Genomic DNA, 17,681 nt, shown 5'->3' on the forward strand with positions numbered 1-17,681 from the left:
GCAATGCCCCATCGATTCTCTATGGGGTTCAGGTCAGGCGAGTTTGCTGGCCAATCCAGCACAGTAATCCCATGGTCATTGAACCAGGTTTTGGTACTTTTGGCAGTGTGGGCAGGTGCCAAGTCAGGCTGGAAAATGAAGTCAGCATCTCCATAAAGCTTGTCTGCTGAAGGAAGCATGAACTGCTCTAAAATGTCCTGGTAGATGGCTGTGTTGACTCTGGACTTAATAAAGCACAGTGGACCAACACCAGCAGATGACATTGCTCCCCAAATCAACACAGACTGTGGAAACTTCACACTGGACTTCAAGCATCTTGATTGTGTGCATCTCCATGCTTCCTCCATACTCTGGGACCTTTGTTTCCAAATGAGATGCAAAATTTGCTCTGAGGACTTTGGACCACTGAGCAACAGACCAGTTATTTTTTCTTTAGCCCAGGTAAGACACTTCTGACGTTGTTTGTTGTTCAGGAGCGGCTTGACAAGAGGAATACGACATTTGAAGCCCATGTTCAGGATCAGTCTGTGTGTGGTGGCTCTTGATGCACTAACCCCAGCCTCAGTACACTCCTTGTGAAGCTCCCCCACACTTTTAAAGGCCTTTTCCTGACAATCCTAGTCAGGCTGCGGTCATCCCTGCTGCTTGTGCACCTTTTCCTTCCACACTTTCCCCCTTCCACTTAACTTTCTATTAATGTGCTTTGATACAGCACTTTGAGAACATCCAACTTCTTTTGCAATTTCCTTGTGAGGCTTTCCCTCCTTGTGAAGGCTGTCAATGCTGGTTTTCTGCAAAACTGTCAGGTCAGCAGTCTTCCCCATGATTGTGATTTGTCTGAACCAGACTGAGACACCATTTAAAGGCTTAGGAACCCTTTGCAGGTGGTTTGGATTAATTAGCCGATTAGGGGTGTGACACTTTGAGACTACAATATTGAATCTTTTCACAATATTCTAATTTTCTGAGATTGTGGTTTTCTAAAGCTGTAAGCCACAATCATCAAAATGAAAACAAATAAAGGCTTGAAATATCTCACTTTGCATGTAATGAGTCTATATAACATATTAGTTTCACCTTTTAAGTTGAATTACTGAAATAAATGAACTTTTGCACAATATTCTAATTTTCTGAGTTTCACCTGTAAACCACAGCCAAAATGGAAGCGAGATTTATATTTAATGCAGACACATTACAGAGGGAACAAGACCACCTAACTGTAGATAGGAAGCCATGCTCAGAGGCCTGTATGTAGGTTCCTTTAGGACCACACTGGATTTCAACTATAAAAGCAGCTCAACAGACAAACAGTAGGGGTTGTAGTCATTTAGATTAAGTCTGTGTTGCGCCTTCATTTTTTTGTGCCAATTTACATGTAAAACTGGATAAAGGAGTATGCTTGTAACAGTTATTTGAGATTTCCCCTTTTAGTAGTTTGTATATTTCTATTGCGTTATCATGTACTGACCGCACTTCATTGTTCTTTTATTGCTTTCTTATTATACGGACAGTTTCTATGTTATGTATTTCTCTCTTATGAACATTTCAACAAACAAACAATAGGATTTTAGTACCTACTGGTAAATCCTTTTCTCCTAGTCCGTAGAGGATGCTGGGGACTCCAAAAGGACTATGGGGTATAGACGCGATCCACAGGAGCTTGGGCACACTGAAAAGACTTAAACTAGGTGTGAACTGGCTCCTCCCTCTATGCCCCTCCTCCAGACCTCAGTTATAGGAACTGTGCCCAGGAGAGACGGACATTTCGAGGAAAGGAATTTTGTGTAAACTAAGGCTACAACCATACCAGCCCACACCACAAACATACCGTACAACCGGAGTAACAGTGAACCAGATAACAGTATGAATTAACAACAGCAACAAGCTGAAAACCAGAAATACACAACCCGTGTATAAACTAATTTAACCAACAAGAATACATTGCAAGTAACAGTTCGCACTGGGATGGGCGCCCAGCATCCTCTACGGACTAGGAGAAAAGGATTTACCGGTAGGTACTAAAATCCTATTTTCTCTTACGTCCTAGAGGATGCTGGGGACTCCAAAAGGACCATGGGGTTTATACCAAAGCTCCAGACCGTGCGGGAGAGTGCGGACGACTCTACAGCACCGACTGAGCAAACGCAAGGTCCTCATCAGCCAGGGTATCAAACTTATAGAACTTAGCAAAAGTGTTTGAACCAGACCAGGTAGCCGCTTGGCAAAGCTGTAAAGCCGAGACACCTCGGGCAGCCGCCCAAGATGAGCCCACTTTCCTGGTAGAATGGGCTTTTACCGACTTCGGCACTGGTAGCCCGGCCGAAGAATGAGCCTGCTGAATCGTACTACAAATCCAGCGTGCAATAATGAGAATTTACTTACCGATAATTCTATTTCTCGGAGTCCGTAGTGGATGCTGGGGTTCCTGAAAGGACCATGGGGAATAGCGGCTCCGCAGGAGACAGGGCACAAAAGTAAAGCTTTCCGATCAGGTGGTGTGCACTGGCTCCTCCCCCTATGACCCTCCTCCAAGCCAGTTAGGTACTGTGCCCGGACGAGCGTACACAATAAGGGAGGAATTTTGAATCCCGGGTAAGACTCATACCAGCCACACCAATCACACCGTACAACTTGTGATCTAAACCCAGTTAACAGTATGATAACAGTGGAGCCTCTGAAAAGATGGCTCACAACAATAATAACCCGATTTTTGTAACTATGTACAAGTATTGCAGATAATCCGCACTTGGGATGGGCGCCCAGCATCCACTACGGACTCCGAGAAATAGAATTATCGGTAAGTAAATTCTTATTTTCTCTATCGTCCTAGTGGATGCTGGGGTTCCTGAAAGGACCATGGGGATTATACCAAAGCTCCCAAACGGGCGGGAGAGTGCGGATGACTCTGCAGCACCGAATGAGAGAACTCCAGGTCCTCCTTAGCCAGGGTATCAAATTTGTAGAATTTAGCAAACGTGTTTGCCCCTGACCAAGTAGCTGCTCGGCAAGGTTGTAAAGCCGAGACCCCTCGGGCAGCCGCCCAAGATGAGCCCACCTTCCTTGTGGAATGGGCATTTACATATTTTGGCTGTGGCAGGCCTGCCACAGAATGTGCAAGCTGAATTGTATTACACATCCAACTAGCAATAGTCTGCTTAGAAGCAAGAGCACCCAGTTTGTTGGGTGCATACAGGATAACAGCAAGTCAGTTTTCCTGACTCCAGCCGTCCTGGAACATATTTTCAGGGCCCTGACAACATCTAGCAACTTGGAGTCCTCCAAGTCCCTAGTAGGTGCAAGGCACCACAATAAGCTGGTTCAGGTGAAACACTGACACCACCTTAGGGAGAGAACTGGGGACGAGTCCGCAGCTCTGCCCTGTCCGAATGGACAAACAGATATGGGCTTTTTTGAGAAAAAACCACCAATTTGACACTCGCCTGGTCCAGGCCAGGGCCAAGAGCATGGTCACTTTTCATGTGAGATGCTTCAAATCCACAGATTTGACTGGTTTTAAACCAATGTGATTTGAGGAATCCCAGAACTACGTTGAGATCCCACAGTGCCACTGGAGGCACAAAAGGGTGTTGTATATGCAATACTCCCTTGACAAACTTCTGGACTTCAGGAACTGAAGCCAATTCTTTCTGGAAGAAAATCGACAGGGCCGAAATTTGAACCTTAATGGACCCCAATTTGAGGCCCATAGACACTCCTGTTTGCAGGAAATGCAGGAAACGACCGAGTTGAAATTTCTTTGTGGGGCCTTCCTGGCCTCACACCACGCAACATATTTTCGCCACATGTGGTGATAATGTTGTGCGGTCACCTCCTTTCTGGCTTTGACCAGGGTAGGAATGACCTCTTCCGGAATGCCTTTTTCCCTTAGGATCCGGCTTTCCACCGCCATGCCGACAAACGCAGCTGCGGTAAGTCTTGGAACAGACATGGTACTTGCTGAAGCAAGTCCCTTCTTAGCGGCAGAGGCCATAAGACCTCTGTAAGCATCTCTTGAAGTTCCGGGTACCAAGTCCTTCTTGGCCAATCCGGAGCCATGAGTATAGTTCTTACTCCTCTACGTCTTATAATTCTCAGCACCTTAGGTATGAGAAGCAGAGGAGGGAACACATACACCGACTGGTACACCCACGGTGTTACCAGAACGTCCACAGCTATTGCCTGAGGGTCTCTTGACCTGGCGCAATACCTGTCCCGTTTTTTGTTCAGACGGGACGCCATCATGTCCACCTTTGGTATTTCCCAACGGTTTACAATCATGTGGAAAAAACTTCCCGATGAAGTTTCCACTCTCCCGGGTGGATGTCGTGCCTGCTGAGGAAGTCTGCTTCCCAGTTTCCATTCCCGGGATGAAACACTGCTGACAGTGCTATCACATGATTTTCCGCCCAGCGAAAAGTCCTTGCAGTTTTTGCCATTGCCCTCCTGCTTCTTGTGTCGCCCTGTCTGTTTACGTGGGCGACTGCCGTGATGTTTTTCCCACTGGATCAATACCGGCTGACCTTGAAGCAGAGGTCTTGCTAAGCTTAGAGCATTATAAATTTACCCTTAGCTCCAGTATATTTATGTGGAGAAAAGTCTCCAGACTTGATCACACTCCCTGGAAATTTTTTCCTTGTGTGACTGCTCCCCAGCCTCTCGGGCTGGGCTCCGTGGTCACCAGCATCCAATCCTGAATGCCGAATCTGCGGCCCTCTAGAAGATGAGCACTCTATAACCACCACAGGAGAGACACCCTTGTCCTTGGATATAGGGTTATCCGCTGATGCATCTGAAGATGCGATCCGGACCATTTGTCCAGCAGATCCCACTGAAAAGTTCTTGCGTGAAATCTGCCGAATGGAATTGCTTCGTAGGAAGCCACCATTTTTACCAGGACCCTTGTGCAATGATGCACTGTTTTTAGGAGGTTCCTGACTAGCTCGGATAACTCCCTGGCTTTCTCTTCCGGGAGAAACACCTTTTTCTGGACTGTGTCCAGAATCATCCCTAGGCACAGCAGACGTGTCGTCGGGATCAGCTGCGATTTTGGAATATTTAGAATCCACCCGTGCTGTTGTAGCAGTATCCGAGATAGTGCTACTCCGACCTCCAACTGTTCCCTGGACTATGCCCTTATCAGGAGATCGTCCAAGTAAGGGATAATTAAGACGCCTTTTCTTCGAAGAAGAATCATCATTTCGGCCATTACCTTGGTAAAGACCCGGGGTGCCGTGGACAATCCAAACGGCAGCGTCTGAAACTGATAGTGACAGTTCTGCACCACGAACCTGAGGTACCCTTAGTGAGAAGGGCAAATTTGGGACATAGAGGTAAGCATCCCTGATGTCCCGGGACACTATATAGTCCCGGGACACTATATAGTCCCCTTCTTCCTGGTTCGTTATCACTGCTCTGAGTGACTCCATCTTGATTTGAACCTTTGTAAGTGTTCAAAAAAATTTTTAGAATAAGTCTCACCTAGCCTTCTGGCTTCAGTACCACAATATAGTGTGGAATAATACCCCTTTTCTTGTAGTAGGAGGGGTAATTTAATTATCACCTGCTGGGAATACAGCTTGTGAATTTTTTCCCATACTGCCTCCTTGTCGGAGGGAGACCTTGGTAAAACAGACTTCAGGAGCCTGCGAAGGGGAAACGTCTCGACATTCCAATCTGTACCCCTGGGATACTACTTGTAGGATCCAGGGGTCCTGTACGGTCTCAGCGCCATGCTGAGAACTTGTCAGAAGCGGTGGAACGCTTCTGTTCCTGGGAATGGGCTGCCTGCTGCAGTCTTCTTCCCTTTCCTCTATCCCTGGGCAGATATGATCTTATAGGGACGAAAGGACTGAGGCTGAAAAGACGGTGTCTTTTTCTGCAGAGATGTGACTTAGGGTAAAAACGGCGGATTTTCCAGCAGTTGCCGTGGCCACCAGGTCCGATGGACCGACCCCAAATAACTCCTCTTCCTTTATACGGCAATACACCTTTGTGCCGTTTGGAATCTGCATCACCTGACCACTGTCGTGTCCATAACATCTTCTGGCAGATATGGACATCGCATTTACTCTTGATGCCAGAGTGCAAATATCCCTCTGTGCATCTCGCATATATAGAAATGCATCCTTTAAATGCTCTATAGTCAATAAAATACTGTCCCTGTCAAGGGTATCAATATTTTTAGTCAGGGAATCCGACCAAGCCATCCCAGCTCTGCACATCCAGGCTGAGGCGATCGCTGGTCGCAGTATAACACCAGTATGTGTGTATATACTTTTTATGATATTTTCCAGCCTCCTGTCAGCTGGTCCTTGAGGACGGCCCTATCTATAGACGGTACCGCCACTTGTTTTGATAAGCGTGTGAGCGCCTTATCCACCCTAAGGGGTGTTTCCCAACGCGCCCTAACTTCTGGCGGGAAAGGGTATACCGCCCATAATTTTCTATCGGGGGGAACCCACGCATCATCACACACTTTATTTAATTTATCTGATTCAGGAAAAACTACGGTAGTTTTTTCACATCCCACATAATACCCTCTTTTGTGGTACTTGTAGTATCAGAAATATGTAACACCTCCTTCATTGCCTTTAACGTGTGGCCCTAATAAGGAATACGTTTGTTTATTCACCGTCGACACTGGATTCAGTGTCCCTGTCTGTGTCTGTGTCGACCGACTAAAGTAAACGGGCGTTTTAAAACCCCTGACGGTGTTTTTGAGACGTCTGGACCGGTACTAATTGTTTGTCGGCCGTCTCATGTCGTCAACCGACCTTGCAGCGTGTTGACATTATCACGTAATTCCCTAAATAAGCCATCCATTCCGGTGTCGACTCCCTAGAGAGTGACATCACCATTACAGGCAATTGCTCCGCCTCCTCACCAACATCGTCCTCATACATGTCGACACACACGTACCGACACACAGCACACACACAGGGAATGCTCTGATAGAGGACAGGACCCACTAGCCCTTTGGAGAGACAGAGGGAGAGTTTACCAGCACACACCAAAAACGCTATAATTATATAGGGACAACCTTATATAAGTGTTTTCCCTTATAGCATCTTTTATATATATTTCTAACGCCAAATTAGTGCCCCCCCTCTCTGTTTTAACCCTGTTTCTGTAGTGCAGTGCAGGGGAGAGCCTGGGAGCCTTCCCTCCAGCCTTTCTGTGAGGGAAAATGGCGCTGTGTGCTGAGGAGATAGGCCCCGCCCCTTTTTCGGCGGCCTCGTCTCCCGCTCTTAACGGATTCTGGCAGGGGTTAAATATCTCCATATAGCCTCCGGAGGCTATATGTGAGGTATTTTTAGCCAAAATAGGTATTCATTTGCCTCCCAGGGCGCCCCCCTCCCAGCGCCCTGCACCCTCAGTGACTGCCGTGTGAAGTGTGCTGAGAGGAAAATGGCGCACAGCTGCAGTGCTGTGCGCTACCTTTAGAAGACTGAGGAGCCTTCTGCCGCCGATTCTGGACCTCTTCTTACTTCAGCATCTGCAAGGGGGCCGGCGGCAAGGCTCCGGTGACCATCCAGGCTGTACCTGTGATCGTCCCTCTGGAGCTGATGTCCAGTAGCCAAGAAGCCAATCCATCCTGTACGCAGGTGAGTTCACTTCTTCTCCCCTAAGTCCCTCGTTGCAGTGATCCTGTTGCCAGCAGGACTCACTGTAAAATAAAAAACCTAAGCTAAACTTTTCTAAGCAGCTCTTTAGGAGAGCCACCTAGATTGCACCCTTCTCGGCCGGGCACAAAAATCTAACTGGCTTGGAGGAGGGTCATAGGGGGAGGAGCCAGTGCACACCACCTGATCGGAAAGCTTTACTTTTGTGCCCTGTCTCCTGCGGAGCCGCTATTCCCCATGGTCCTTTCAGGAACCCCAGCATCCACTAGGACGATAGAGAAAGTCTGTTTTGAAGCAGGATGACCAATCTTGTTGGAAGCATACAGGACAAACAGCGCCTCAGTTTTCCCGGCAACAGCCGTTCTGGCGACGTAGATCTTCAAAGCTCTCACAACATCCAGAGACTTTGGAACCGCCACAGCATCCGTAGCCACCGGCACCACAATAGGTTGGTTAATGTGAAACGAAGAAACCACCTTCGGCAGAAATGGTTGACGAGTCCTCAATTCCGCCCTATCCGAATGAAAAATCAAGTACGGGCTCTAATAAGATAAGGCCGCCAACTCTGACACTCGCCTGGCAGACGCCAGCGCCAACAGCATGACTACCTTCCAAGTAAGAAACTTCAACTCAACCTTACGCAAAGGTTCAAACCAGGAAGACATGAGAAACTGTAAGACCACCTCAAGATCCCATGGAGCCACAGGAGGCACAAACGGAGGATTGATATGCATTACTACTTTCACAAAAGTCTGAACCTCTGGGAGGACAGCTAATTCCTTTTGAAAGAAAATAGACAAAGCCGAGATCTGCACCTTGATGGAGCCTAATTTTAGGCCCGCATCTACACCTGCCTGCAAAAAATGGAGAAAACGACCCAAGTGAAAATCTTCTGCAGGAGCCATTTTAGTCTCACACCAGGAAACATACTTTCTCCAAATTCGGTGATAATGTTTCGCCGTAACCTCCTTCCTAGCCTTAATAAGAGTGGGAATGACCTCCCCGGGAATACCCTTACGAGCTAAGATCTGGCGCTCAACTTCCATGCCGTCAAACGCAGCCACGGTAAGTCTGGAAACACGCATAGACCCTGCAACAACAGGTCCTCTCTTAGAGGAAGCGGCCAAGGATCTTCCACCAATAACTCCTGAAGATCCAGGTACCAGGCCCTTCTTGGCCAATCTGGAACGACGAGAATCGCCTGAACCCTTGCTCGTCGAATGATCCCCAGTACCTTTGGAATGAGAGGAAGTGGAGGGAACACATACACCGACTGGAACACCCACGGAGACACCAGGGCGTCCACTGCACTGGCTTGGGGGTCCCTTGACCTGGAACAATACCTCAGGAGCTTCTTGTTGAGACGAGACGCCATCATGTCGATTAACGGAATTCCCCAATGCTTTGTCACCTCTGCAAATACCTCTTGGTGAAGAGCCCACTCTCCCGGATGGAGATCGTGTCTGCTGAGGAAATCTGCTTCCCAGTTGTCCACTCCCGGTAGGAAGACTGCTGACAGGGCGCCTACGTGTTGTTCCGCCCAGCGAAGGATTCTTGTGGCCTCCGCCATTGCCGCTCCGCTCCTTGTTCCACCTTGACGGTTTATATGTGCCACCGCTGTGATGTTGTCTGACTGTACCAGGACAGGTCGACCCTGAAGAAGGCTTCTTGCTTGTAGCAGGCCGTTGTAAATGGCTCTTAACTCGAGAACATTTATGTGGAGACACGCTTCCCGGAGCGACCATCTCCCCTGGAAGTTTCTTCCTTGGGTGACTGCACCCCAGCCCCGGAGACTTGCATCTGTTGTCAGAAGTACCCAGTCCAGGATACCGAACCGGCGACCTTCTAGGAGGTGAGAACTTTGCAGCCACCACAGGAGAGAAATTCTGGCTCTGGGAGATAGACTTATCTTCCGGTGCATGTGCAGGTGAGACCCGGACCATTTGCTCAGTAAGTCCCACTGAAACACCCGGGCATGAAACCTGCCAAACGGAATGGCTTCGTACGCCGCAACCATTTTCCCCAGAAACCGAGTACAGTGATGGATTGACACACTCGGCGGCCTCAGAAGTTCCCTGACCATCGACTGCAGTTCCAGAGCTTTTTCTTCTGGAAGAAATACTCTCCGTAACTCCGTGTCCAGAATCATGCCCAGAAAGGACAGTCGAGTGGTCGGAATCAACTGAGATTTCGGCAAATTGAGCACCCAACCGTGCTGTCGCAGCACCGACAGCACCAAATTTACACTCCTCAGCAACCGTTCCTTGGACCTCGCCTTTATCAGGAGATCGTCCAAGTACGGGATAATTGTAAGCCCTCGCTTGCGAAGGAGAACCATCATTTCTGCCATGACCTTGGTGAAAATCCTCGGGGCCGTGGAAAGCCCAAATGGCAACGTCTGAAATTGGTAATGAGAATCCTGTATCGCAAACCTGAGGAAGGCCTGATGCGAAGGATATATCGGGACGTGTAAGTAGGCATCCTTTATGTCGACTGACGCCATAAAATCCCCCCCTTCTAGGCTGGAAATCACCGCTCGAAGAGATTCCATCTTGAACTTGAAAACTTTCAAGTATGGATTGAGGGATTTTAGATTCAGAACCGGTCTGACCAAACCGTCCGGTTTCGGCACAACAAATAGGCTCGAGTAGAACCCCTCTCCCCGTTGTGACGGGGGAACGGGAACAATGACCCTCTGTTGACACAATTTTTGTATCGCTGCCAGCACCACCTCCCTGTCCGGAGGAGACACTGGTAAGGCCGAAATTAAAAACCGGTGAGGGGGCACCTCCCGAAACTCCAGCTTGTATCCCTGAGACACAATCTCCAGGACCCAAGGATCCAGGTCTGATTGAATCCAGACCTGACTGAAGACTCGCAGATGGCCCCCCACCAGTCCGGACTCCCCCAGGGAAGCCCCAGCGTCATGCGGTGGACTTGGTAGAGGCAGGGGAGGACTTTTGGTCCTGGGCGCCGGACACGGCAGGCGACTTCCTTCCCCTTCCTCTACCCTTAGAAGCGAGGAAGGACGAACCTTTCCCACGCCTGTATTTATTGGGACGAAAGTACTGCATCTGCTGATGTGGTGCCTTTGTGTTGTGTGGGAACATAGGGAAAAAAAAAGGACTTACCTGCCGTCGCGGTAGAGACTAGGTCCGCCAAGCCGTCCCCAAACAAGACATTACCTTTGAAGGGTAAAGCTTCCATAGCTCTCTTGGAGTCGGCATCAGCATTCCATTGATGGATCCACAACGCCCTCCTGGCCGATATCGACATGGCATTGGCTCTTGATCCCAAGAGACAAACATCCCTCGCCGCATCCTTCAGGTAATCTGCAGCGTCCTTGATATAACCAAGAGTCAGAAGAACATTATCTTTATCAAGGGTATCCATATCAGCAGCTAAATTCTCAGCCCATTTAGCAATAGCACTACTCACCCATACCGACGCCACCGCAGGTCTGAGCAATGCGCCTGTATTAGCGAAAATGGACTTCAGAGACGTCTCCAGCTTGCGATCCGCCGGATCCTTGAGAGCTTCTGTGTCTGGAGACGGAAGCGCCACCTTCTTAGACAAAAGAGATAGAGCTTTGTCAACATTTGGAGACGACTCCCATTTTTCCCTGTCATCAGAGGGGAAAGGATACGCCATGTAAATCCTCTTGGGAATCTGCCACACCTCTTGTCCGGCGACTCCCAAGCCTTTTCACAAACAGTATTCATTTCATGAGAGGGGGGAAACTTCACTTCATGTTTTTTTTTCCCTTAAACAAGCAAATCCTTGTTTCCTGTACCGCAGGTTCATCAGAAATGTGTAAAACATATTTTATAGCCACAATCATGTATTGAATACTCTTCACTAAACGTGGATGCAAAGCAGCCTCAGTGAAATCGACCTCGGAATCAGAGTCCGTGTCGGTATCAGTATCTACCACTTGAGTAAATGGCCGCTTTTGCGACCCCGACGGGGTCTGCACCTGAGACAAAGCCTCCTCTATGGACTTTTTCCACACCTGCGTCTGACTCAGACTTATCCAATCTCTTTGATAAAGAAGCTACATTCGTATTGATTGTACTTAGCAATGTGAGTAAATCAGGTGTCGGCTGTGCCGATAGGCCCAAATCTAGACCCGCATCCGCTCCCCCAACAACCTCCTCCGGTGAATAACATTCAGCCTCAGACATGCCGACACGTATTATCGACACACACAAAATGTCTCAGCTAGGGGACAGGCCCACAATGAAGCCCAGACAGAGGACACAGAGGGAGTATGCCAGCTCACACCCCAGCGCCCCAATATCCCGTCAAGGGATATATGTGACCAGCTCTGCTTATTATAATAAAAATGCACCACAACTGCGCCCCCCCCCCCTTTGATTAGCTCCCCGTTACTTGAGAGGAGCTGTGGAGGTCTCCTTCAGCCGCGTGTTGGAGGAGAAAATGGCGCTGTGAGCCGCGCGGCTAAGCTCCACCCCTTCCCGGCGCGCTTCAGCCCGCCAGATTTGAAAATTGTAAAAGTGCCTGCGGGGGTCTGCGAAACGGTGCCGAGGCACCGAAAAGGCTTCTGCCGGCTCCCGGACCCCAGTAACATGATTTTTGTACCTGGTTACTGAAGTCTTCTGCCGTCCTGAAGTCTTCTGTTCTTCTCATACTCACCCGACTTTTTTCTTCTGGCTTCAGTGAGGGGGGGTGACGGCGTGGCTCCGGGAACAAGCAGCTAGGCGTACCAAGTGATTGAACCCTCTGGAGCTAAATGGTGTCCAGTAGCCGAGAAGCAGAGCCCTTAAACTAAGAAGAAGTAGGTCTGACTTCTCTCCCCTCACTCCCACGATGCAGGGAGCCTGTAGCCAGCAGGTCTCCCTGAAAATAAAAAACCTAACAAGTCTTTTCAAGAGAAACTCAGGAGAGCTCCCCTAGTGAGTGTCCAGTCAGTCCTGGGCACAAAGTCTAACTGAGGTCTGGGGGAGAGAAGCCAGTTCACACCCAGTTTAAGTCTTTTCCGTGTGCCCAAGCTCCTGCGGATCCCGTCTATACCCCACAGTCCTTTTGGAGTCCCCAGCATCCTCTAGGACGTAAGAGAAATTAGTGGCTTTAGGCTGGGGCCACACATAGCGGCCAAGCGGGTTCCGTTCAGCGGGACCCGCTTGGCCGCATGGAGACTGCTGATGGGCGCCTATGCAGACGCCCACACATCTGCAGCAGTCCCGCCGTCGCTGGATCCAAGACGGATGACGGGATTTCAATGTGAACACATACATTTCAATGTATTTGGCAGCAATGTGTTCTATGAAATACTGTGCGTCACTGGCCGGAACCTGTTCTGCTGCATCCCGCAGAACAGGATTCCGTGTGCACACAGAACCCCCCTCCCGGGCCAAGCGGATCCCATTCAGCGGGACCCACTTAGGACCCCATTCAGCTGGGGCCGCTATGTGTGGCCCCAGCTTTACCTGTGCAAGTACTCGGTACACTGCAATAGAGGTGCCCAAATGGCAGTTGAGACGTCAAAAGCCTTACTTTAGACTATGGGTGGGCAAAACACGGCCCGCGGGCCGGATGCGGCCCGCAAACCGATCCTGCCCGGCCCACTGCCTCCCACCAGCGAGCAATGACAAGCGGCCCGACTGCTTGTCATTGCTCTGCAGTACCTTCAAGCTGCCGATGCAGTCTCCCCTGCTGCTGCACGGCGCCTCCAGAGTCCCCAGTGACAACGGCTGTGTTCAGCAAAAAAAGGGGCGGAGCTACGGGGTGATGAAGGGGCGTGGCTACACGGGCCCTCAGGGGGCGGGGCTACAGGGACGAGCAGACTACTACAGATCAATCCTTCCTGCACTGCCAGCCAGATCAGTGAGTTACTGGAAAAAGTGAGTGAAAGAAATAAAGTGTGTGTGTGTTAGTGTGTGTATATTTGTGTGTGCGGGCAGTGGCGTCAGACCGTTTTTAGGTTGGGGGTAGAGATCTTTAGCTCTCGCTGTACCAACCCCTCCCGTGTTCTGTCACCATGTCACCCCCTCCACCCCCCGTGTTCTGTCACCATGTCACCCCCCGTGTTCTGTCACCATGTCACCCCCACCGTGTTCTGTCACCGCGTCACCCCCGTGTTCTGTCACTGTGTCACCCCCACCGTGTTCTGTCACCCCCCCTGTGTTCTGTCACTGTGTCACACCCCCGTGTTCTGTCACTGTGTCACCCCCACCGTGTTCTGTCACTGTCACCCCAGTGTTTTGTCACCGTGTCACTCCCCGTGTTCTGTCACCGTGTCACTCCCCGTGTTCTGTCACTGTGTCACCCCCACCGTGTTCTGTCACTGTCACCCCAGTGTTCTGTCACCGTGTCACCCCCCGTGTTCTGTCACTGTGTCACCCCCACCGTGTTCTGTCACCGTGTCACCCCAGTGTTCTGTCACCCCAGTGTTCTGTCACTGTGTCACCCCCCACGTCCTGTCACTGTGTCACCCACCGTGTTCTGTCACTGTCACCTCCCCCCCGTGTTCTGTCACTGTGTCACCCCCCCGTGTTCTGTCACTGTGTCATCTCCCCGTGTTCTGTCACTGTGTCACCCCCCGAGTTCTATCACTGTGTCACACCTTTCCCCAGGGGCCACAAGACACTGGATAATTTGCTTGCTGCGCAATGATTATCCCAAATAAAATGTTAATGTGTAAAAGGGGGCTCTACCTGCTGTAATGTGTAAAAGGGGGCTGTACCTGCTGTAATGTGTAAAAGGGGGCTGTACCTGCTGTAATGTGTAAAAGGGGGCTGTACCTGCTGTAATGTGTGTAAAAGGGGCTCTACCTGGTGTAGTGTGTGTAAGTGGCGCTACTGTGTGGCGTAATTTGAATAATGGAGCAGCCCAATATGAATCTGTATTATTTGTTGGCCATGCCCCTTCCACACGAAGCCACGTCCCTATATTTTTGGCATCAGGGGGGGGGAGCTTGGAGCTGCTATTTTATGCGTGGCCCACGGATAGTGACAAGAAAGTGTCAAGTGGCCCCTCAGCTGAAATAATTGCCCACCCCTGCTTTAGACATATTTCTGCTTGCAACTCAGGAGAGCGAGTGCAGAAATCCACAGTAAGTGATGGTCAGCCAAAAACAAATGAACAGCTTCCGGTCACTTTAGACAGGAGATATAGAATGTGAAACTACTGTATTCCCCCCTTAGAAACAAGTTATGCTTCTACTTCAAAAGTAGACTTCTGTTTATAATCTAAAGATTGGTGGTTACCTTATATATTATAGGAAAAGCTAAAATAACAAAACAAAAACTACAGAGACTCAAAATGATTTTTGTAGCAAATTCTATTTACTACAGATGGTAGGAACAATAGCACTTGCATTTCATTAATCAATGCATAATTATGTAAGTTGTCAGTAGATCAGTGCTCTCCCCAGGCTTAAAGTTTTGGGTGGTCCGCCTGGCAAGAGACGCCAAGCCACCCGGCACTCACGGACTCAAAGTCCCCCGGCACTCTCACCAATTAGACCTTGTTGCAGGCGGATGCTGATTCCAGATGGATTGCCCGATGGTAAGATCATGTGACTGCTACACAGCCGAGCTACACCGACAGCAGTGTCTCATGAATCAGTGTCCACCTGCAACAAGGTCTAATTGGTGAGAGTGCCGGATGTCAGGGGACGGACTCCTTTGGCTGCAAGATCAGTGTTGTGGGCAGCAGGGGGCAGGCACGTGGCCTATCAGTGCAGGATGAGAGCTGCCTGCCCTCACCCCTGAATAAAAGCAAGGACGCACTGTCCAGGAGATTTTTAAATACAAAAGACTCTCGCCGGAATTGTTCACCGCAACTTGCGGGTTATTACATTTGACTTGTTAAATGCTTCAATTACTATTTTTTGGGCCAAAACCCACTGTGAGCTTTCTATTAGCAAACAATTCACTATGACATCCAAGACTTTGCTGGTTTCAACATGTGGTTGGACATAACTTGTACATCGCCTTAGAAGACTAGTTTCTACATTCACAAACAGCTGATATCTCAGTAGTCATAATTACGGCACCTAGAACCCTGCAGCCATCCTGGTACTACAAAGCAGACATAACAAGCATCCACGATTTCCGACAAATCAAAAAAGTGGTCTTATTCAGTTTTTTAAGACTTGGTTTAAGGGTCAAACATTGCTAATGATCTGTAGACAGGGTGTAAACATATTTAATAATCAGAGCACAAAACCAAAACACAACAGCAAAAAATTCTTACCACTTAGATGGTATGTAAGAATTGGTCTTCAATAACGCAATACACTTCTGAATATTCTATTCATATTTGCCCCCCCATTGTTTACATGCCCTATACCTGGACTGGTAAGACAGTGCGTGTACACATCAAATCAAATCTACCCATGACCAAACTCATGACTGGACACAATTACTTACAGAGCGCAGACTGGCATCATCATCTTCCTTGTTAGATCCCTCCTCTTCCATGCGGGACATATCACCCAATCCATATGATTTGGATACCAGGCCTGCTTTGTCATCTGAAGGAGAAAATAACAATGTATTCTACTAAATAACATGGCACAGAAATGTAACTAATACCCCTTTTACACTCGCAGAAAAATCCCGGGATATTGCACGTGAACGCGCATCATCCCGGGATTTTTCTCAGTGTGAATGGGTACAGGGTCCATTTCCCGGGACGAGCATCCCGGGATTTCATCCCAGGTCTCGACCAGTGTTGAACCCGGGACCGTCCCGGGAAGCTGGCAGTGTAAACGGGTATACCGGGTCAAGGCGACCCGGCACCCGTTCACTTCATAGGAGGAGGCGGTGCTTGGAGAAGATTATCTCCAAGCACCGCCTCTGGGAGACTCAGCGGTGACGTCATTGACCCGGCAATATGCCGGGTCAGCCCGCTAATGTGAAAGGGTCATTCCCGGGAATGAACTTTCCTGCGAGTGTAAAAGGGGTATAAGTGGCATGTCAGACATCTGTTTCAGCTTAAACCTAAGCAGCAGAAAATGGAATCCCAGATAGAACTATATATAAAAAAGCAAAACGCACTAATCTATGGTACATCAGTGTTAAACTTTAGGTATGCTATCTGGTCAAAAACTCACAGCAACTTTGCTAATAGAGACAGTTACCAACACACCTGTTGTAAACCACCTAGCAAAACAGCTGACACAAGCTATAAGAAGTCAAAACAGGGTGCATGAGAAAATGTGATTACAAAAAGATTAAAAAAAATAAAAAAGCACTAATCCACTGCACTCACCAATTCCTAGATTTGGGGTGCAACATGGAATGTGAGCGCATTGTTTACAAAGAAATCACAGAGGCTCCAAAGTTTAACACTAATGTGATAGCTATTTTTATAGTAATTATATTGAGCAATCGAGTAGGACCTGCAGTATAGTGGGGTCCCTTGCTGGGGGCTGCATTGATCAATACATGAACTAAAACCCCACTGTTTATTATTGCTAGTTATTATAGTGAGTGCAGAGCCTCTGTCATAGACAGATAGATAGATATCTACTGTACACTCTCGAGATCCCAGTCTAGGTTACAGCTAGCTATGCCGATCCGGCCAACAATACAGAGGACACTACCCAGGCTTCCGCCGTCTCCTCACCATCAATCTCCACATCGCTGTCCGGCTCGGGTTCCGAGTCCCCGACATAGACTGCCAGAGAGGACAGCACATTCTTCTTGTTCACCGCCATTGTACTTGTCGCCCCTGTGTCGTATTTCCGGAGACCGGAAGGAAGAGAGACTGTCGCCATAGTAACTGGCCTTGAACGTCATCATTGTGCTGCAGCACCGTCGGAAGTTCGGAGGAAGTTTGCGAGGAGGCTTCCACGTCTGTATAGTTTGTGTATATTGAGGGCAGTGGGGGAAATATGTGCGCAGTGGGGGGAGCATCTTGACTTCACATAGAATATACTTAAAACGTATGTGGAGAGGGCACACGTGTAATATGCTGTAGTAATGAGTGGACAGTGGCTGTCAGTTTACATAGATGCTGTGTGTAACGTGTGTGTAATGAGTGCCTGGCGGCTTATATACAGACGGTGGGGAATATGTACGAACCTTG

At 48.9% G+C, this 17,681-nt stretch overlaps 2 protein-coding genes across 11 annotated transcripts in view; one reads left to right on the forward strand and one right to left on the reverse strand.

Annotated features, from left to right (window-relative positions):
* The window catches only part of SAP30BP (SAP30 binding protein), a 111,241-nt gene extending 93,839 nt beyond the window's left edge, over positions 1 to 17,402 (reverse strand). The window contains exons 1-2 of one of the 3 annotated variants that reach the window (XM_063960608.1): positions 17,220 to 17,402; positions 16,019 to 16,122 (exon numbers count right to left, since the gene is read on the reverse strand). In XM_063960608.1, coding sequence (XP_063816678.1) covers positions 16,019 to 16,122; positions 17,220 to 17,370 — 255 coding nt within the window. In that variant the 5' untranslated portion in view covers positions 17,371 to 17,402. The remainder of the gene's footprint in view (positions 1 to 16,018; positions 16,123 to 17,219) is intronic. The other 2 variants (XM_063960607.1, XM_063960606.1) reach the window with 2 other exon arrangements.
* RECQL5 (RecQ like helicase 5) overlaps positions 17,311 to 17,681 on the forward strand; it is a 304,462-nt gene continuing 304,091 nt past the window's right edge. For 6 of the 8 annotated variants that reach the window (XM_063960597.1, XM_063960602.1, XM_063960599.1 and 3 more), the window contains exon 1: positions 17,311 to 17,447. The gene's annotated coding sequence lies outside the window, so the exon portion shown is untranslated. The other 2 variants (XM_063960598.1, XM_063960600.1) reach the window with 2 other exon arrangements.

The sequence above is a fragment of the Pseudophryne corroboree genome, chromosome 3, assembly GCF_028390025.1.
Source record: "Pseudophryne corroboree isolate aPseCor3 chromosome 3, aPseCor3.hap2, whole genome shotgun sequence".
NCBI classification, from domain to species: Eukaryota; Metazoa; Chordata; class Amphibia; order Anura; family Myobatrachidae; genus Pseudophryne; species Pseudophryne corroboree.